We start from the raw sequence: 23425 nt of genomic DNA on the forward strand, positions 1-23425 counted from the left end.
GCATGGTGGCGCATGCCTGTAGTCCCAGCTACTCGGGAGGCTGGGGCAGTAGGATCACTTGAGCCCAGGAGTTTGAGGTTGCTGTGAGCTAGGCTGACACCACGGCACTCACTCTAGCCAGGGCAACAGAGTGAGACTCTGTCTCAAAAAAAAAAAAAAAAATCTGTGTATAATAATTAGCTGTAGCTTTTAAAATGAAAAACGAAAACACTCTGATGGCTGGCCACAAACAGACCAGGAAAACGGCTATGGGAATTTAAGGCAGCTCAAAGGACCACAAGAATGATTGGTGCTGCAGGGAAACTTAGGAGAAGGATATATTAATTTAAATCTCCTAGACAACTTTCTTTTGTTTTATAAAAACTTGGATCACAGACATCACAGTAGTTAACTGCCCTTCCCCACTTAAACATTTTAAGGAAACAGGTAAAGGCTAAATTACATTAACATTTAATGGTTAAATGATCATAGCTGTGAAGCTGCTTTTAGATCAACATTGAAGAACAGAGTAATACAGGTTGAGCATCTCTAATCCAAAACTTCAGAATGCTCCAAAATCTGAAACTAAGTGCTGATGTAACACCACAAATGGAAAAACCTATACCTGACCGCATGTGATGAGTCATAGTCAAAATTTTGTTTCATGCACAAAATTATTTAAAATATTATATAAAATTACCTTCAGGCTATTAATGTATATATGAAACAAATGAATTTTGTATTTAGAATTGGATCCCATTCTCAAGAAATCTCATTATGTGTATGCAAATTCCAAAATCCAAAAAAATACCAAATCAGAAACACTTCCGGTCCCAAGCATTTCAGATAAGGGATACTCAACCTGTACTTACGTCTATTTCATAGGATCTAGAATAAAATTACAGTCATAAAAACTAGCTCCTAAGTGTTTTGTCACTGCTTATGAGGTCACTGATCCTATCTCTAATGTGATGCTAAGTGGTGATGAGAACAATGGAAACTGCCTGCCTGCAGGTAAACAGTATTATCTAGTCATGCCTCTGCCAGGGAGAACAGAGGCCTGAGGGAAGGGTAGAAAGGAAAGTTCCAGGACCCTGGTAAGTAAGGATCATTTTCCATTCCCAAAGATAGCAATGGGAACAGTAGGTTCAAGAAGTACTCTGAAGGTCACCCATTTATACCAGTGGTCCCCAACCTTTTTGGTACCAGGGACCGATTTCATAGAAGACAATTTTTCCATAGATTGGGGTCAGGGATGGTTTGGGGCCGATTCAAGCACATTACATTTATTGTACAAACCTCTCTGCTAATGGTAATCTGTACTTGCAGCCACTCCCCAGCGTTAGCATGACTGCCTCAACTCCACCTCAGATCATCAGGCATTAGATTCTCATAAGGAGTGCACAACTAGATCCCTCAAATGCACCGTTTACAGTAGGCTTTGTGCTCCTATGAGAATCTAATGCCTCTGCTGATCTGATAGGAGGCAGAGCTTATGTGGTGATGCGAGCGACAGGGAACTGCTGTAAATACAGATGAAGCTTCACTTGCTCCCCCCACTACTCACCTCCTGCTGTGTGGCCTGGTTCCTACCAGGTCACAGACCGGTACCGGTCCTCAGCCTGGGGGTTGGAGACCACAGATTTAGACTTAATAAATACAACTCCATTTCAAAGGAAAAGTCTAAGTTCAAATGTTCTGCCACATGAGAACTGGAGTTTCTGCAAAGGCACTGGCTATGAAACAGTCCACAGGGACCCATACAACTCACTTGTACTTTTCATTGATGTTGGAAATCCTCCACGCGTTGTTCATATCAAAACCCATCCTCTCCACCTCGTTTTTAAACCTTGACGTTACATGCTCCCCTAGGGGCCAGAGATAGACAGCAAAAAAGGAAGAAATAAATACCATTTTGAAAAACAGATGGAATAAAAGCATAATCACCCTGCTAGGTTTGTTGTTTTTTTTTTTAAAGGCAGGAATTGTATAAATAATAAAATAACATACACTTAGCTTTAGTTTAAAAAGATCCCTGTCAGGTTAAGACCATAAAAAGGAAAGAAACTAATTTTGATCAAGAATTATGTTATTTCAACTAATCTCTACTATCAACTCAGAGCAGCATCACTGAACTCACTTGATAAAGGACAAAACTGAAACTGAGAAAGGTTATCATGGCAGGTCTGTCTGGCCCCAAACCCCATGCTCTTGTCACTACACTAGCTACTTTCCTACTTCCACACTCAGACCAACAGTACACATAATAAGAAAATCAATAACAAGATCACCAAGAGTATTAATACAATTACTCATCCAAAACCCTTTGGTGCAGATTTCACAACGAGTGTTTCCCAGGTTTTAGAAAGGTAAGACAATGCATATATTATAATATTAGGCTTATGCTCTCAAAAGGATCTACTTAATTGAGCATTAATATTTCTTCTTTCAGTGAAATGTATGGGTAATTTACACCAACTTGGATAAATAAATCAATAAATAGCCTCCTGTCAGCTCACATCAGGATAAGCACCAAATAGAGTAAGAAAAGCCTTTTGGTTTTCAGAGCATTTTACAGAATTCCAGGCAAGAGGTCATGGAATCATTACTGCCAGTACCTAGGAATCTCAGGAAACACCATACCACTAAGTGCTGATCATTTGTGATAACATCCACTCAAATATGCATAATCTGGCTACATTCACCCTAATGAATTTGGCTTTTTCTTTCTTAAGATAGCAACAAAGGTAGAAGTGAGCCTAACATAAATGTCAGTAAATCTGAAATAACTTTCTTCCTTAAAAACAAACACAGTCCTAGGGAAGTAATTTTATTTAAAAAAATTAAGCAATACCCCTAAATGCATAGTGTTACAGATTATAAAATAAGTACTAGTCGGGGCTGGGAAAAACCACCACAACAAATAAAAGTAAAAAACAGATTGCTTTGGTGATCAAGGTATAACGCTTTGCTCTCCCTAGGAGAGGAGTTACAAAATAGCAAACAGCAATTACTTGAATGAAAGACAATTCTGTAAAACTACTTCTCATTTAAACTGCTTTTCTTGAGCTTAAGCTAGGTATTATACTTTTCCTGAAGAAGAGCTATAAAAAGAAGAGGTTCACAGATGCAGGAAGAAATAGCTAAATCCATTCCATTTTGGAAAAGTTTTAGAAGCGATATAGCGGGCTTCCCAATAGGAAAAAAGCTATCTGAATTGGGGTGCCATCTGTCTGCAAACTGCAAGGAATATTGACCATCAAGAATACTAGACAAGGAGGCCAGGCATGGTGGCTCACACCTGGAATACTAACACTTTGGGAAGCTGAGGTGAGAGGATCACTTGAGGCCAGGAGTTCAAGAACAGCCACCTGAGCTAGACCCCATCTCTACAAAAAAATAGAAAAATTAGCTGGGCATGGTGGCACATGTCTATAGTCCCAGCTACTGAGGAGGCTAAGACAGGAGGATGGCTTCAGCCGAGGAATCTGAAGTTGCAATGAGCTATGATGGTGCCACTACACTCTAGCCTAGGAGACAGAGACCCTGACTCAAAAATAAAATAAAAGAATACTAGACAAGGAGTTTTTGATTCATAATGTCCATCTAAAAGCTATAAAACTATGGCAACTTCCAAGTTCATTAATTCAGAGAACATTTTTTTCCCACCCTGGGATATAGCCATAAGTCTCTACAAAAGGTGAAAGCACTTTTATTAATGATCTTATACATCAATACCTCTATCTTAGGATAAAATACATAGATACCCTAGAAGAATCTTGTGATCTAAAAATAACACTGGTAAAATAATAACCACCACCACTATTACTAGCAATTTACTTTGTAGAACCATAACCCCAAGAAGAGCTTAGAACCACCATCCAGAGCGTGAAATTCTGAGCAATACACAAGAGAAATATATACTGAGTCGCAGGTATAGAAAATCTGTTAGTTCAAGTTCCTTGAGAACATGGAGTTTTAATTATCTTTGTATCCTCTAAAGCAGTGACTTCATAAACTTTGAAACTGATGATCACAATCCAAAATAAGAATTATGTTTTGCATCACGACATGTTTGTTTTTAAAAAGGGTTTCAGAAAACAATATCCACTCTTACTATGTGTGTGATATATTTTAGTAATTTTCTATTCTGTTTCATGTCTTTAAAATTTGATTTCATGACCCACTAGTGGATCACAACTTGTTTGAAAACCACCACTTGAAAAAAATCTAGGAGATCTTAAATGAGTAATTTAATAAGCTTTTGAAAATTACGTTAGATGTTCACTTAAGTTTATTTTGCCAGAAAAGTAAATACATCGGTTGCTAGATTCTCCTTAAGAATTTCCAACTCAGAATTCCCATGTCTCCACTGATTCAATATTAGATATACTGTAATATCCCAAATTATTTTAAATATTGGGGCCATAAGGTTTTTGTTTGGCTTTATGTTTCCATTTCAACTCTTCCTGTCTGCTTCCCCCCACATCCCTAAATGGGGATTTGTCCCTTTTCAACATTTAGTATTTCTTATACTACAAATACAGTCCAGCAATTCCCATTTTGGTGGAAATGAAAACTTTTTTTTAAAGCAATGAATTCTCTGACCTCTATCATAACCACTGTGTCAACTGGCAGTCTAAAAAATTTTCCCCCAAAAAAGTCTAGCTCCCTGGTTGATTCTGAGTATTCAAGCCCACAACTACACACAGCTTAAAGGCCTAGGATAGAAGGGACAGGCCTTTACCTGGCATGTGAGGAAGCAGACCAGTACCAGACCTATAGAAGGTGGGAACTATCCCTCCCACATTTTCAAATATGGAGAGAGGAATTACTCTTTTCTATGTAAAAAGGTTTCAAAAGTCCTGCACACTTCCTGGGCTGCATTCAAACCAGAAGACAGATAGGCAGGCAGCTGCACAGCAGTGTAAGACCCAGAGTCATATGAAATTTGTAGATAAGCAAGATGTGTTTGATGGATGTTTCTCACAAGAGAGATCAGAGAGGTAGGCCTGCTGCTACCAAACTGAAGCTGAACAGACCAGTCACATTTGTCAGGACCTTCGGATTAATGCTTTAGGACACAGCCATCGCCAAGAAGCCAGCTACAATGAAGAGCAGGAAGTTGAGGACATGGGAGAGAAGCTTTTAGCTTTAAGCCCATTCCTTTGAGTTTAAGGGACTAAGAGCAGGGTCAAGTGTTTGCAAAGGCTTTTATAGCTTTCACAGGTGAACTCCAACAGCAATGCTGAGATTTATTCCAAAGCTCCAGACCTACAGCTGTGGCCACAGTACGGCTAACTATTAATATGACAGATTCAACAACTAGAAACTAGATTTATATGAATACCAAGGCAATGATGTAATTTTCCCATTTCCCTCCTCTCTGATACATTCTACTCTTAACAGGCTAGGTGAAGGAGAATCCATAAAAGGATTTATTAACTGCAGAAAGATTAAATTTCTACCCCTCACAATCTATGCTTGTGATCTCACGCACTGGGGAAGATTATAAAAAGGCATGACTTTGAAGTATCTCAAGTGTTGTCTCATCCTAAAGATGACTTATAAGAATGTGGTTGTCTGGTATGCTCTTTGTTTGGTGAGTAATGCTATAGCCACCCAACAACACTCAACAATTTTGGGTGGAGACAAAAGAACCAGGTTGACTGGCTTTTAAAATGCCACCAAGGTTTTTTTGTTTTTTGTTTTTTTTTAATTAAAAGCAAGCTTTTCCTCTATACTCCACAGTGAAAATACATAAAGGGAAAAAACCACATATACACAGACATTCAACCAAGTCACTGAAATACAGTAAGATTCCACATGAGTGGTGGCAGGTTAACTTCAGTGTGGATATGTACACTGGAAAGAAACAAAACGCAATCATTACTCAGAGTTATTTCCAACAAATCAGTTATGATGACATTACCTTATAGTTGCATAATTTACGAAGTGTTTTCACAAGCATGGCACAGAAGAGGCACTCAAACGTTTACTGAATTGAATTATGTAGCATTTACAGTGTTGATCTTCAAGATACCCAGATCAGCTTGGGCAGGAAGAACGTGAATGTTCCAGTATGAAGTACAAAGGAAACTAAGGTGCAGAGAGGAAAAACAGTTTTCCCACTGCTTTGTTTTTTTTTTCCCCCCAACTATATAAGAGTATGTGTTTGAATTCAGGTTTCTAATTCCTAAATCAGCACTTTACCCCAACACGTCCCATGCATCACAAATCCACAAAAAGACAGGCTGTTGTGGATATCTCTATGTCCTGGTAGCCAAAGAATACCAGATATAATCAGGAAGGAAAGGGCCTAGGAACCAAAGTCACCCTACCTCAGGACAAAGTCACCCACAATTAAAAGACAAGAGTGAGGTTCTGAATTGGTACCTCTTAGGAAATAGCTAAAGAGTTGGCTCAAATCCAAAAGAAACAACTAAAGTTATCAAGGAAATAAAGTCCTCTTACAAAGATGAGGATTTTTCAGTCTGTGGTTGTTAAGAGAACAGGATAAGAGAAAGCAAGCCCTGTTGACTGAATGCTGGCAACCCAGAATTAGGAAATGCCTCTTGGTATTAGGGGTCTTAAATCAAAGTTCTTCTAACATAATGCAGCAGGATGCATTCATTAAGTTCATTATCCTAAGAGATGACAGACTAAAAATTTTTAAAATAAGATACAATGGTTAAAAACTCAGCAAATGTACATGTAAGATTTGTGCACTTCATTGTCTATAAATTTTCTTTAAAAAAAGCCAGCTGGGTGTGGTGGCTCACATCTATAATCCCAGTGCTTTGGGAGGCCAAGGCAGGAGGATCACTTGAGGCCAGGAGTTCAATACCAGCTTGGGCAACACAGTGAGACTTGTCTCTACAAAAATTTTTAAAATTAGCCATGCGTGGTGACACGTACCCATAACTACTCAGGAGGCTGAGGCAGGAGGATTGTTTGAACCCAGGAGTTTGAGGCTGCAGTGAGCTATGATCACGCCACTACACCCCACTCTGGACGTGAGTGAGAACTCATTTCTTAAAACAACAACACGAGGCCGGGCGCGGTGGCTCACACCTGTAATCCTAGCTCTCTGGGAGGCCGAGGCGGGCGGATTGTTTGAGCTCAGGAGTTCGAAACCAGCCTGAGCAAGAGCGAGACCCCATCTCTACTAAAAATAGAAAGAAATTAATTGGACAACTAAAAATATATAGAAAAAATTAGCCGGGCATGGTGGCACACGCCTGTAGTCCCAGCTACTCAGGAGGCTGAGGCAGAAGGATCGCTTGAGCCCAGGAGTTTGAGGTTGCTGTGAGCGAGGATGACACCACGGCACTCTAGCCTGGGCAACACAGTGAGACTCTGTTTCAAAAAAAAAAAAAAAAAAAAAAAAAAAAAAAACCAACAACAAAACAGTCATAAACAAAAAATAAATTTAAAATGTGATGGCACCTCAATAAAGATTAAAAAAAAGAGATGGAATGGTTAAGAGTGTGAAGTGAGAGATAGTTTAAGCACATTCTCATAAACTTTCAAGATTCGTGTGGTCTCTTGTGGATGTCTTTGGATTTAAATTCTGAGGCTTCCCCTGAGGTTCCACGAAAGCCTCTGTTTTTCAAGCTCTGTATCCATAGCACCCCACACGGTCAGTCACAAGCTGAGAACTGGTTTTAAATCCCAGCTCTGTCAGTGACTAGTAGTGGGACTCGACAACAAGCTTTACCTGTGAGCCTCCATTTCTTTGGCTCCCAAAACAGAGACACTAGGCTATCCTCCCTGTCTGATGAGGTCATGAGAACCAAAGTAAACATCAAAGCATCTTTAAAAATAAGATAATGCTTATGTTTGTTATAAGCATTTAAACTGAACAGAACAAAAATCTGAACCAAAAGCTTCAATCAGTGATGGACCAGGGAACAAAGTATAACTAGATTAGCTTCAAATGTCTAAAATAACCCAGGGCCAACTTATAAGATTGAAGATTCAGGATTAAAATTTCCAGTATAAAGAAATAAGTTCCAAGAGTAAACTTACTTGAGGGAGGCTTACAACTTTTCACTGCTTAGAAATTCAAGACTTTGCCTTGAAGCCTAACACACTAAGAGTCAGTGTTAGAACAGCAAAGTTCTATTTATGGCAGCATAAAGTTTACAGAAAACTAAATGCAGAGAAGCAACATGAACTTGGTCAATGCAAAGACAGTGAATGGGACAAAGATTATATGAGAAGTCAGGATGCCTGGGTTCCAGAACAGGCTTAACAGCTCTATCTGTCCTTGAGGAAGGAAGTTGGCCTCTCTGGACCTATTTCTTCATCTATGGGATAAAAAGGGTGACAATAGGTAATCTATGACTTGAAAATTCTAAGACAGCGAAAGCCATTTTGTATTCCACTATTCTATAGCCTATCCTCACACCTCTGTGCCTTTGTTTATGATACTTTCTCTCATGTTCTTTTCCCCATTCTCTAATCAATGAACTCCTATTCAACCTTCAAAGCCTACTCAAAAGCCACTTCTAACGTGAAGTCTTCCCAAACATGTACACAAAACTCATGGCTTCTTTCTATTAGGCTTCCATAACAACCATGAAGCCTTATAGTTGATTTTAGGCCCAGTAGATTATAATGCCAAACCTGGTGTTCTTCCCTTCCCTTGGAAGGCAGGAAACATGTTCTATTAAGAGTAGAAGAATGATGGGCACATCATTATGGTGCTCCATAAAATACACACTGATTGAATACATGAAAGCTTAGGCATCCTGTTTTATGTTAAAGGTACCTCCAGCAATAGCTTGACAAAGCCCCTTGCCATTTGTACATTTTAGAAAGGCCTACCTGGTCTGCACAGGTCTCCATGTTGCTCTTTTTCACTGGCATAGACCTCCATGCACCAAGCGTGGTATGCAAATGAGAAGAGATCCTCTATTTTAGCAGGTGGTCGGATTGCATTATTCAGTCTCTTCAGCCACTCTTGACACTGCTCAAAGGTTGAGAACTGACACCTGTGGTAAAGCCAAATAAGTAATCAGAAGACAGTTGACAATGAACATAAGAAAAGCCACCATTTCAAGAGTGCCTACACATGGTGAAGTGGGAACTACAATCAAGACAGCATCAGAGGAGTCATTCACATATTGATCATCATTTACAATAAAAAAGGACCCAACAAATTTTAGCCAATGATATAAAATGTCAAAAAGAAAACTGGACATGTGGAAAGCTTATTTTTTAGACCAATGAAATCCCTTGAGATTAATGACAATTACAGAAAAATGGCAGTTATTCTCTTTCATGAATGGGATTTCATTCTACTTCTTCCATCAAAGTTTTCTGGTTGTCCCTCTCACAAAATATGTTTAGAAAAATCCTTTTGGTTTTGTAATGACATTATTAGGCCACGCTAAAAAATAAGCCACAGCACTACTTTTAGTCAGTTAGGGAATGATTTCATTATCTGCTTATTTAGCAATTAGGACAAATCAGATCCAAAATAAAGACAGATTACCCTGAAATTTTCAGCTGTGACTGCATAGAAAACAAAAATTATATTATCAACTGCAATGTTCAGTATATACAACTAAGAGGTCAAAATAATTAGAGCAAACTAATTTAAGAATTTGTTTAAATATTTTGCCTTTTTGAATGCAGTGTTAAAAACTGAGTAATAACAATAAGCAAGCTTTTTAAACTGTGAGTTCTAGCCAATATCTATTAAAAGCCAATTGTCACTGACTAAAAAGTAACTTAAAATATTTACCTTAAAACCAACAAGCGGTCACTTAAACCTCTCCCCTCATCCCAATCAATGTGACTCATCAGTATGCCAACACACAATGTTTACTGGCAACCCAGAGTAGGTCAAAGGGATAATAAAGTAAAAACGTGCAGAATTTAAAATTTCTAGAGCTACTAAATTTCAAAAACGAATTTTAGGCATCATTTTGCAACTATTACAGTTAAAATTAGATCAGATAAAAATCATCAATGGATGCTAAACCTAGAGAGAAATTTGGATGAGAAGTAGGACATTTGCACTGTCTCAAAGTGCCTCCCATAGATTGTTTATTAGTTGTGAGGGAGAAAATATAGAAATTATACAGAAATCGGGTGACACCTTGATTGGAGTAATCAAAATTAACATCACGAATAAGGGATAAGTGGACATTGTCTGCCTCCAGATGTGATACAATACCCTGAAAAGGACACATCATATACAGTATTCCAGCCGAGAATACACAACCTCAATTGAGGAAACATTTGACAAATACAAAATGATACTAAAATAAAAGACTGTGTTTTATGACATTCACGTTTTGAACAATACAAAGAAAGGATGTGTAAAATGCTCCAGATTAAAGAAAGCTATAGAGTCATGGCAGCTAAATGTAATATCTGACCTAGACTGGATCCTATACTGAGTGAGGCAGTGAGGGAGAATGCTATAAAGGACATCATTAGGTCAATTGACAAAATTGGAACATGTATGTAGATTGGATAAAAATATTATCAACGTAAAATTGCAAAGTTGATAATGATGCTGTGGTTATATGAGAAAATATCCCTATTCTTAGGAAAGAACACTAAAGTATTTTGGGGTTAAGAGCCATGATTATGTAACTTACTCTCAAATTGTTCAGGAAAACAATCTCTCATACACATACACATACACACACACACACACACATACACACACACACACACACACACACACACACACACAGAAGGCCGCTGCAAATGATAAAGCCAATGAGAGTGAAGTGTTAACAATAACACAGGGATATCTGAGTAAATGGTATACTGATGTTCTTTGTACTATTTTTATTTTTGTATTTTTTGTAAGTTTGAAATTATTTCCAAATAAAAACCAAAAAATATTTTTCTCACGCCTGTAATCCTAGCACTCTGGGAGGCCAAGATGGGAGGATCGCTTAAGGTCAGGAGTTCAAGACCAGCCTGAGCAAGAGCGAGACCCCATCTCTACCAAAAAGAGAAAAACTTAGGCGGGCATGATGGTGTGTGCCTGCAGTTCCAGCCACTAGGAAGGCTGAGGCAGGAGGATTGTTTGAACTGAGGAGTATGAGGTTGCAGTGAGCTGTAATGACACCACTGTACTCTACCCGGGGCAATGGAGCAAGACTCTGTCTCAAAAAAAAAAGTCTTTCAACATAGCAAAGTACACTAAAGATATTAAAGAAAATATTTTAGGCACTAACTACTCAGAAAATATTCCTAACAAGTCTGATTCTCCAAAGGTGTTTTGCTAAGTTACCAAACCATGGATCCATTCTTTAAAAATATTTTCCACACTAAACAGAAGCACAAACATACCACATACCTGATAACTTTACAGTCTTTACAAGTCAAATGAAGCTGAAATATATCTCGGCATTCAACACTTTCTATAAGCTGTAATGGAACCTGTAATTAAAAAAGATGATATCCCCTTAGTCAACAAGGCACTGACCTTGTAGTTCTTCAATGTGTCCAACGAGACTGATTAGGAAAAGCTCTATAGGGGAAAGAAGCAAATAGAACTGCAAACTTATCTGGATCAATAGTACTCAAGTGATTTACTACAGAGTGAATTAGCGCTTCCCTTTATCTCTAAATCAATGGCCTCAAGTCATGTCATAGCAGGAAGACAATGAACAAAGAGGTAGCATCACCTCTGGAAGAACAGAGGAATCTCTCAGGTAGCAAACTTACAAGATCAAAGTACCACACTTTTAGATGCTATTACTGGCTATGATTTGCAATGGCACAAAAGCTAAAGGGAACCAGAATAGTAATGCCATCTTGCTTATTGAAAAGAACTGCAGATCACAACATAAGTGGGACTACATTCTGTTGTTTGCCCCAAATGATAGAGTGGGCTTATAGATTAGTTAGTGTCAGCAGAGGAGGCTCCTGTAAAAGGCTGGAGGTCTAAACTGCCTATAGGTTGCACAGAAAAGATGACAGGACAGTAGCTGCTGGTCAGGCTGTTTCCTTGGTAGAACAGACCCACAGGTATCAAGAAGGAGGGAGAACGCCACACAGCGATCAAATATCCTAAAACCAGCTAGGTCTGACTTGCTTCTAAGGACCACTTAGGAGACCTGCTTGCCAAGTAGGGCTTAGGTCTGAGCATGCTAGAATGGTTCCCTCCCTGCCAATCTGGTCAGCAGACTCTAATTGAACATAGGATTATGTAGGATAGTGGATAGGGAGACAGCAGGGAACACATCTGAATGGAGGTGCCAAATCCTCGGGGTGACAAGCATCCTCCTCCTGTCCCTCAAATCATCCTGATGATTCAATCCCTGGCTTCAAAAATCAATTTCCAGACCTTCAAAAGAACCTGGTAAAATAATAGTACATTCTCTTATTCCTTGAAAAAGGGGTGGGCCACTTGTCTCTTACACTGTATCTACCAAGCTGAGCCAGAATGTAGCTCTGGGAGTTGCAAATAACATTCCAACAATTGTGTTTAGCATGAGAAGAGGAAGGCAGTCTCCTCCAACGCAGACAGAAATGAGCCAGTGCAGCCTGCACACGGTGGCCCTCATGTTAGCTGAGCAAGTTTCAGGAACAGCTTCCTGCAAACCCTGCACACCACACAGGTGCCAGAGTCAGCAAAGAACTCTCAGAACAAAGATGTGGGAATCAAAAAGAAGCCCAATGCTGCAAGTCTGGGACAAAGAAACAGAAACTTGGGCAAAGATTAAAGAAGAGAAGAAAGCAAAATAATATTACTCAGATAAATGGCTAGGAGTTTCTACCTCAGGACTAAAGTCTTCTTGCTTTTAAGTCTATAATCTATAAAAATTCCCTTATGAATGTAATAGTACTGGGAGTAAGAGAAAGACTAAGAAATCTTGCCTGTGTTCTGAGAAAAAAGGAGATTTTGGCCCTCTGTTTTTGTTTAAGTCCTTAACCCCAAGGTGCTGTGAGAAACTGCAGCTGATGCGGCTAAGAATTCTTTCAAGACCTGTACATCTAAGAAGGAAAAAAAAAATAGTATCAGTAAAGATAAATTACAAAGGAGGAATACAGAGATTAAGAGGATAGAGGTTAGAAGATAACATTGATTTGTTCTCAGGCCAGTCCTTTGGGTACCCTGTAACAGACTCTCATATTCCTTTTTTTTTTTTTTAAATGTATTCCTCCCTTAACTATCTTACCCCCTCTACCCCCAAAAGTGCCACATTGGCAATTAAGAGGTCTGAGTTCTAGTGTCGGTTTTCTAAAATCTTACCAATTAAAATTTTGCCAGCTTCCTTGGGTGAACCTCCAGTCTTCCTATATGCTACGAGCCTCTGCTTTCTGAACCTTGGATGGTCACAACTTAGGCAATGCCAGGCACAGGGCCTGGAGGGAAGTGAGAGTGAGCTTTACAAATCCACATGGAGAAGTTGCTCTCCCAGCAATTACCTGCATCCCATGTACCCTTCAATTGCCTTTCTTTATAGCTAGAAAACATGAAAACCAGGTAATGCTATCAGCAGCTAGGGGGAACCAGCCAGTTCTACTGTACTACAAAAAACAGATAAGTTTTACATCCTTACTATTGAACCAGAGCCCTAGGGCCTGTGTCCAAACTTACAGAGTAAGAATAATATAACACCTCAGAGCATGCAAAATATTTGCTATCTAAAATGAATTCAATATACAAATTTTCATGTATTTTAACATTGCAAATTTAAGAAGAACAAAAATGTTGGTTCTATACATTCAAATCAGATTGCAGATACTACTAACAAGTCACCAAAAACCACCATGTGTATGCAAGTCATAAATATGGAGAACAGTAGGTTTTAATATTCATGCAGATTGTCACATGCAGGGAAGTTTACTGTGCAGCAAGAATAGGGGCATATAAAAGAGAAACTTCAATCTTTTATTAAATATCTCCCTTTTTGCTTCTCCTTTCTACCCCAGTGTTTCCCTTCTACCCCAGTACACTCCCTCCTCAGATGGCCTCATCTAAAAAGGCAGAACCACCATTACCTTCATATATCCAACCAAAACACACCATTTCTCCACTATTTAAAAGCCTACTCCATTGTTTTAGGTGTCTCAACTTTCCTCACATATGAAGAACAATCTCTTACCATTTCTATAACTAGACATACCCAATAGTCAACCTCATAGGCAAAGAATTACAGATTCAAGAGCCAATCCATTTTACAGCCCAGGAAGTTTAAACTACACTACAAGCTATTATAGTAGCAAAGTCAGGACCAGAATCCATGTCTGTCCTCCAGCCTGGGGTCCCCCCACCACAAATGGTGTGCCTTTCTTCCTCTACAATTGCCCTTCTCTTCTATATGAGCTCTATTTTATTTTTTCTTCCACAAATAAGTGGCCTCTCCACCAGGGATCTTCAAGAGGAAAACAGAATTTAAACCAAGATTTCTTAAAGGCAATTCCATTTGTAGAAGAATAGCAAGTAGTCTAAAATCACTTTTAAACCCTCTCTAGTCCACCAATTCAATGTCTCATAGCAACTTTCTTTTTGCCCCTTTCTCCTCCATCTTCTACCTACCAGGTAACTCTATTTTCCTTTATAATGCTTTTCCTAACATTAATTCCACCAAACTCATGCTCAAACAATGCATCAAACACATTCAGTGCTATTAAACAATTCCTCAAAAGGCCGAAAGTTACCATCATGGGCACTAAAACCCTTAAGAGCATCAATCCAAAAAAGCAGAAGTGCAGTAGTTAAAAATTTTAACAGACATGCACAGGTATTAAAGATCCACAGTACTGTCATATTCTGGATGGATCTGATGTCATCATACCTTACTATATTTATCTCCTCAATTCATTTCAGGTGTGCATGTGTGTGTATATGCATGCATGTGAATTACTTTTAAGCACCAGAATTTAAAAGAGGGATAATTTCTACCCTTTTAAAAACAAATGCCCTTTTTATAGCTTGAATGGGAATTACTAATCTTCTATATACATGAAGAAAAAATGGCAGTAACAGAGTGAAAATAAAGTGATGAGTCTAAATCTGAAATCTATAATAAACTGTGGAATTCCTCCAATCAGAAGATGATGACTGTCATAGGTTAAAGACCCAAACTATTGGTCACCTTTGACATGTACAAGCCTCTAGTATTGGTTTCAGAGGTCTCCACTGGTATATGAACGCTAGGCCAAAGTACATTAAGTGTTAACAATAACCTCATTCTGGTGCATGGGGAACAAAAATGCTTACTATATTATAGTTAGACAATGGGAAAATGTGAAGAAATGCTAAGGAAAGGTGTTTCCAGCTGCTACACTTCCACTTTTTTCCTAAGAAGCATTGACAGACCAGTCTGGAAACGGAAGTTTTACTGTCCTCTTAAATACTAATGTTGATTTTACAAATTTTTTCTGGTTGAAACTTGGTCTACATTTTTTGAAGGTCACAATTTTGTCTGCCTATGTATAAACTGGGGGGCTTTATCCTCTATCCCATGAATTGTTCTCACCATAGCATACCACTAGAACTTTGGTAAGAGGAAAGGGATTCATGCAGAGAGGACACATTCTGCTGATTTGCAAGGTGAGCATCTGACACTCAAAACCAATCTGCTCCAAGCACAGGTGCAGCAACCGTCTAGGATTCTCATGCTACTTACTGGGATTTCACAAGCAGCAGATTGAGAAGCAGTCTATTGAATTACATAAAAAAATCGTTTTAAACTTTTATGAATTCCACTTAAACACTTACTTGTTTATAAATTATCTAAGCTTCAAAGAAATATGTCCATAAATATGTAAAAATATGGTTTGGGAAAAGCACAGAATGGGAGCAATTCATACCTTAAATGTCATACATGAACTCTGCTACAGACAGAGCTTCTTTACCCTAGGAATTGGAACTTGATATTCTGCGAATATGTGCGGATTAAAGTAATGATGTTTATGGTATTGAAATCTACAGACACATTTTACTAAATGTGCTGTGAAATTGAAAGAGAGAGAACACATGACACTAGGTAGCTATTTAAAACTTGATGGTAAGTCATTTTCTAAAGTGCTAAATGTGTTGATTTAAGCATACAAAATGATGCAAACTAGAGCATGGGCCACAACATATACTGGCACATTTGGGCCTTGATGGTTTAAGTGTGTTTGATTTAGATGTAATAACCTTTAAAGCGGGCCTCTTGATCTCACATATTTTACTGAACTACTTATCTGCTTAGGAAAGGAAAGGAGGAAGGAAGAAGAGAGTGACATGACCACTACCAACTCCCTGTTCTCTATCCAGGACATGATACAGGAGGGGCCCTTGTTTCTTGGAGTAACCCCAGGTTTCAGGAAACTTAACACTAACTGTGATGAGATTAATTTATTTGTATGGAGAAGTTCTAGTCTCTCTCAACCTGAAATGTTGAAAGTTACCAATGCCAGAATACTTCTGCACAATCAACTTTCTGTGAAAAGCCATCATCTTGGGCTTTTTAAGTGATATACTGCTGCCTTAGAGCAGCAGTCCCTAACCTTTTTGGCACCAGGGACTGGTTTCATTGAAGACAATTTTTCCATGGGGAGTGGGGAGGAAGGGAGGCGGAGCTCAGGCAGTGAGGTGAGTCGGCCGGCCCTTTTCCTGACAGGCCACAGACAGGTACCCTCTGTGGCCCAGGGTTTGGGGATTGCAGCCTTAGAGGGTTATAATGCTAAGTAACAGAGAAAACAATTTCAGATAAGGAATTGGATCAAAAATAAGAACAGTGGTAAGTTTCCTCAAGCATTATATCTCCATCACAAGGGGGACCAACAATTCTAGTAAACAACCTACTCACATGGTTACCCTTAGAGACAATGATCACACACACAGTCTATTCACACAGAAATATACTGTTTAAATATGAGCTTAAAATCCAAAGGAGGGAATGGACCAATGACCACTTCAAACTCATATTAATTTCAATTCATTTAATATTTACTGAATATCATGGCACCAGGAGACATGATGGATACAAAGACAAATAACCAAAACTTAAAACAATCTGGTAAATGTTGTATTATAAAAGTATGTTCAAGATACAGAAGATGTCAGGAGAGTGTAATTAACTGTCAGAAAGGGAACAGAGACTAAGAAAGGCTTTACAGAAGAAATTATCACCTGAACTGAGTTTTGACAGATGAAGAGAAGTTCCCTGGACAGGAAAGAAGAGAGAATGCAGAGGTGTGAGATATGGCTAAATAGTACAAGGAAGCTGGTTTTACAAGTACAAAGAGGAGAAGGGGGAAAGGAGGGAAGCAGACAGAAAAGCTGGCAGGAACCAAAGACCACATACAGCCTTACATCACACCCTGCTAAGTAATCTGATCTCATCATAAATGTAGTAAAGAAACACTGAAGAGCTTTAAGCTGATGGGTGAGATGATCAGTTCCATGCTTTCTCTCCAACAGACCTTATTCCCATACAGATCTAAAAGCAATCTCTGAAATATCTGGCCATCAATTAATAAACTAATAGGGAATGATATGTGAAAATGCAATAATATGAAACTACCATTCTCACATGCAATTTAATCACAATTTCATTGATTCCAGCCATTTGAATATTGAAAGAACAAAATTAGCACTGGGAAGTTCTACTAATCATTACTATCATGACTTCTACATAGCTGGTAGGGACTTTTTGGTTGCTAGGACTTTATAGGAGTTTCTACCCTTTCCTCTCCCGATCACAACCACTCAAATCCAAATGGACCCTTCTGAACAGAGTGCTATATAGTATGAAATAACAGCACTGTCTCTTTCCTTGATAAATCTCGTGTGTCCTTTTAGCTTACGGACAGAAAATTGACATAATAATAATAGCTATGGCCACAGCTAGAAGCCAGAAGGAATTCAGGCCAAAATTGCCCCTGGACATAAATTCTTAACTACAAAGAATAAGAAGTCATAAATGCTAATTACAAAGAAAATGACAGCCACTGAGTCTTTTGACAAACAAAAAGAATATGATTGAGGAGTTGAATAACTTTTGGACTGAGTAAAATGAACAAGTTTCAAAGAATCCCAAAATAAACCCAAAACATGATCTGAATGGAGTTATAGTCATGAGCTATTATAAGGTGTCATAATACACTTCTCTATGCTAAAACTGAAGTGCAGAAAGTCACATTACTGGCAAGTAAAGGAGGAAGAAGGCATTCATTTGATGGAAGTACATGAACTTTCAGGCCTTTGCGGGTTTCATTTAAGACTACTAATGATAGCAGTGTGCTGGAAGAACCAGTTCACTGAGAGGACCCTCATACTGAAAAAGGGTAAATGTACTCTTGAGAATTGAGAGTCTTCCTTTTCTTCAGTAATATATAGTCCATTATGCAAATAAACATTGTACTTAACATCTATACTTATATCACTAAGGGGCTATTAGAGTAACTTCATCCTATAATGAGTCTGTAGTGAGCTCAAAGTACATCTCATCATCTGACATTAAGGCCCAGGAAATTATCTCAACGGAGGCAGCTGGTAACTGCTAAAGATTGAGCAATAAAAGCCTATTCAGCCTTTTTATATCTTTATAAAGCATAATGATATAGCATCTAGTGCAAATCATTCAATGTTAACTCAACAATGGACACCTCAGCTGACAACTACATGCATCTTTTAAAATCAGGCATAAGAGTTGCTAGCTAACCTAGTGTCCCTTCAGTGCCAATTTAAGAGAAAAGCAGACCACACAATGCTTTCACACCTAACTCTGTATGACTCTCCTTTCTTCAAGAACGTTAACAAGTTTTTTTTTTTTACTTCCTTTCTCCATCTACCTTGGAAGGAAAACAGTTGGTAATCACTTACATTAACAAGAGACTCCTTGAACTTGATGTGAAGTCTATAATTGGAAAGGGCAATGATGGCATCCTCAGCACGGCCCACATACTCTGTGCTCTCTCCATGAAGTTCAAGGAAAGGGACCTTCAAAATGGAAGAAGAAACCCTTCAAAGTTCTGAAGCAGTAAATCAAAGTCTTCAAACATGGGTCAGGTGAATGAATAGTAAATCCTCTGCCACCCAAGTTGAAAATACAGTACGTAAGTAGGAAGGAACCTAAAGAAGATAGCTTTATACCCACCTAATTCAAATATACCTACCTAGTCATTCAAATTCTAGACTACTAAAGGAATGACACAGAGAAGATCATCTTAAACAGTGAATTCTCAGGAAATAAATCTTGCTAAAATGAGAACTGTTTTCCAGCTTGCATTTCTACTATATGTATGGTTTAGGAAAACATATTACATAAGTGCATTACTTCAATCCATTAGCTTCACTACATAGTTACTATCATGCTAAATATTTTACAGTCAAAAGTGGCCTGTAGGCCGGGCACGGTGGCTCATGCCTGTAATCCTAGCTCTCTGGGAGGCCGAGGCGGGCAGATTGTTTGAGCTCAGGAGTTCGAAACCAGCCTGAGCAAGAGCGAGACCCCGTCTCTACTAAAAATAGAAAGAAATTAATTGGACAACTAAAAATACATAGAAAAAAATTAGCCGGGCATGGTGGCACATGCCTGTAGTCCCAGCTACTGAGGCAGAAGGATTGCTTGAGCCCAGGAGTTTGAGGTTGCTGTGAGCTAGGATGATGCCACGGCACTCTAGCCCAGGCAACACAGTGAGACTCTGTCTCCAAAAAAAAAAAAAAAAGTGGCCTGTAATTACCTGAAGATTCTCATCCTCCCGGATCAGCTGCTTCCTGGGAAAGATCTGATTGGCCTGGATGCACTCAAGGCTGTGCCGAGTCTCTTCATCCTGGAAAAGTCCAAAACCTTAAAATAATTTCAAAGCTTCCAGTCATCTATGTTTGGTTCTTCTGCCATGTCTACTAGCATAATCATAATGAGAGTCCAAAGAGCAAAGTGAACAGGCAGAAAAGCTCAAGGAAAAAATATTCATCCCAAATAGTGTTCCATCCAATATATTAGGTGACTGTAGCCTGAGAACACATTGATAACAGAAAGTGTCAGAGGTTAGAACATTTCTATTAGACACTAATAGGTTGTTAGTACATTACTTTCAAGAGAAACTAAGATATAGTGCTTTTTTTCTCTCTCAAATTCCTATTTTTGAGAAATATATACTGAATTATTTAAGAATAAAATGTGATGTCTGGAATTTGCTTCAAAATAATCGGGGGAGGGTTGTTAAGGAAGAAGTGAATGGAGTATAAATGAAACAGGACTGTCCACGAATTGATAATTGATGAAACTGGGAGTTCACCATCTAGACCATTATGTCTATTTTAATTACATGTGAAATTTCCATAGCAGAAAGCCTTAAAAAATTAGAAAGATTTTCAAGAAAAAGTAAGCTTAAGAACCAAATGTCTCAAGTAGAACCACTATTCCTCATTTACTCTGCCTTATATTATAAAGCAGACCTATCTCTACTAAGGCAATTTCAAAAGCAGCAGCAATAAATTCTCATCTACATGGCACTTGAATTATGATTTGTACAAAAAAGTAATTGTTTACATTATGAATTTTTATGATATAGGAATACACAAGAGAAATGCCATCTATTAGAAGGCCTGACTATAAATGATAATGGCATCTGTTTACACAGCAATTTTTGAAAGAGCAAAAGTCACATCACATTCGACTGACAGCACCAAGAATTATACCCACTAGTTAGTTACTGGTCATTTCTGCATATTCGATTTATCACAATTCCAATAATTTTGTAAATCCTCGCCAAACAGAGGGAAAAAACCCTATCTATAAACAACACTTATGGTTTTACCTAACAGCAAATATAATCATAAAATGGCAATAGTCTACTAGGGTGGTTCTCAAAATGAAGTCAACAGAATCTGACTTCACAGGGGCTCTGGGAGGTCAAAACCACCTTCATAATAATATTAAGGCATCATCTGCTTTTTCTTACCGTGTTGACGTTTGTACTAATTAGTGCAAAAAGAATTGGTGCATAAAACTGTCGGCACCTCAGCACAATCTAGGCAGTGGCATCAATTTCACTAACAATGACCCTTTGTATATAGGAAACATAAGTAAAACACCTCTGCTTCATACTGAAGCGTTATAGGTGTCTCAAGGTGAAGCACTTGTGCAACACACATAGGTGTCTCAAGGTAGAGAGCACTTGTGTCAATGACAAGCTGAAGTAGCCACTTTCATTCAATACCATTTCTAACTGGAAGAACTGATGGACAAACTATGGCATTTAGCAGATCTTTTCTCCAAATGACAGTATTAGCTGCCAATGATAAGGCTTTTATGCAAAAATTACATCATGGAAAACCAGTAATCTCCCACCATGAACTTGACAGTTGCCCAATACTTAGTATTTTTATCATAAAAGTGGTAGTGATATTACTAAATGTTGCTTTAAAAAAAATACTATAAAATGAACTATGTCAACATTTGGAAGATCTACATTATTCAATGAACCCATTATTTTCCTAATAACCAATGCATGATGTTACAAAATCATGCATGGATAAAACATCCATTTAAACTATAAGAAAGACTAATAATGGCTTTAATGTAACAATACAAAAAGTTCACTGATATGGTTTCAGATTCCACACTGCAACTAACCTTAAAGGAATTACCACTTATCAAATTTTGGTGTAGTATTAAAGAAAATATAAACAACTACCTGGGAAAACAAAATATTCTTCCCTTTTCTAACTATATATCTGTGTGAGGCTGCATTTTCTTTACATATTTCAAACAAAACACTGTAACAGATTGGATGCAGAAGTAGGTAAGAGAATTCTCTGTCATCTATTAAGCCAAGAATTAAAGAGATATGTAAAAATGTTAAACAATGCCACTCTTTATATTAATTATCTTCGGATAAGGAAAAAGTTATTTTTCATCAGAAATGTTATGTTACCATGTAATTGCTTTATTATTTTTTAAATATTTTTAAATGAATTTATGAGCATTTTTCAGATTTCTCAGTTTTAATTTCTAATATGATAAACACAGACAAACCCCATATAAACAATCCCTCTGGAGAGGGGAGGGCTCATTAATTTAACAGTGTAAAATAGAGGTCCTGAGACCAAAGAGTTTCAGAACTGCTTGTTCCACTATACTATAATACTAAATACCAATTAGAGCTGCTTCATTCCAAAAGTCAGGCTTTCCCTAAAACCATTCTCCTAGTGCTAACCTATGATGGAAAAAGCCAAACAGACTTGAATAACCATCACCCACCCACAAAATCCAGCACCTTTGCTACTAGCCAACTGGGCCCGTCCCAGCCCTTCCACAGGGCCATTTTATCTTGAGGCACAAGCTTTTTACGGGCCTTTTTAAAAGTTTGATATTTAAAATTTAGAAAGAAATGCGTGGCTTCAAATTATGAAAATAAAACTTTTACAACTTTATAAATTGTCCATGAAATGCAACAAAATTACAAAACTTCAGTCACTATTAAACATAGCCTATTATTATTTTAAAACAAGCTGTATGTTAGTGTCATTTCCCTAGGATTATTTATCATGATTAAGAAATTATACTCAAATAATTTCAAAGGCAAAATCGTAACAATCTTTTCAATTTCTTACATAGCAAAAAAAATGTTTAATGAAGTTGGTATGTTTTAGTAAGGTTGATATGATGTGGCCTGGGATCTCCAGAAGTATAATTATCTAGGGTGTGCGAGTCTGTAAATGGCTCCACTTCTATAAACACCAAAATAACTTGTTAGATGCAAACTTTTGTATCAATCTGTACCACTTTATCCCTTTGCTCTCATTTCCTGAGGTAAATGAATGAGTGAAGGAGTAATAAGGGGCAGAGTCATATCTGAAAGGAACCCATTTTTTTTCTCGTAAGTGCTGACCTTTTTATAAAAAAAAATCCTGTTTGCATTCTTAAGAGGCAGCTCTTGACTTAAAGAACACTGAGTAATTACACTTAAAGAGAACTAAACAGAAAAGATGTGGAGAATCTTGAATTTAGGGAGATTTTTCTCATAAACCAATAGGAGGTAGGTAGAAAATGCTATAAAAACATGAGGGGCGGGGAAGCTTTTAAAAATTATTACATGTAAGTACACTTTAAATATGCCTTCCCAGTATCTTTTTTTTTTTTTTTAAGAGATGGAATCTCACTCTGTCGCTCAGGCTGGAGTACAGTGAACAATGATAGCTCACTGCAGCCTCCAACTCCTGAGCTCAAGCAATCCTCCTGTCTCAGCCTCTCAAGCAGCTGGGACTACGAGCATGCACACTACTGCACCCAGCTAATATTTTTTTTTTTTTGAGACAGGGTCTTGCTCTGTTGCCTGGGCTAGACTATAGTGGCATCATCAAAGCTTGCTGCAACCTCAAACTCCTGGGCTCAACTGATCCTCTTGCCTCAGCTTCCTGAGTAGCTAGATCTACAGGCACACAACACCACACATGGCTACATTATTTTGTATTTTTTGTAGAGATGGAGTCTTGCTATGCTGTTCAGGCTGGTCT

General features: G+C 38.1%; 1 protein-coding gene across 1 annotated transcript in view; it reads right to left on the reverse strand.

Annotated features, from left to right (window-relative positions):
* The window catches only part of MTMR3 (myotubularin related protein 3), a 129138-nt gene that overhangs the window by 26003 nt on the left and 79710 nt on the right, over positions 1–23425 (reverse strand). Inside the window, exons 3-7 of the mRNA XM_012644153.1 lie at positions 19645–19734; positions 18785–18901; positions 11312–11394; positions 8812–8978; positions 1751–1847 (exon numbers count right to left, since the gene is read on the reverse strand). Coding sequence (XP_012499607.1) covers positions 1751–1847; positions 8812–8978; positions 11312–11394; positions 18785–18901; positions 19645–19734 — 554 coding nt within the window. The remainder of the gene's footprint in view (positions 1–1750; positions 1848–8811; positions 8979–11311; positions 11395–18784; positions 18902–19644; positions 19735–23425) is intronic.

Source organism: Propithecus coquereli, unplaced genomic scaffold, assembly GCF_000956105.1.
Source record: "Propithecus coquereli isolate 6110/MARCELLA unplaced genomic scaffold, Pcoq_1.0 Scaffold206, whole genome shotgun sequence".
Lineage (NCBI taxonomy): Eukaryota > Metazoa > Chordata > Mammalia > Primates > Indriidae > Propithecus > Propithecus coquereli.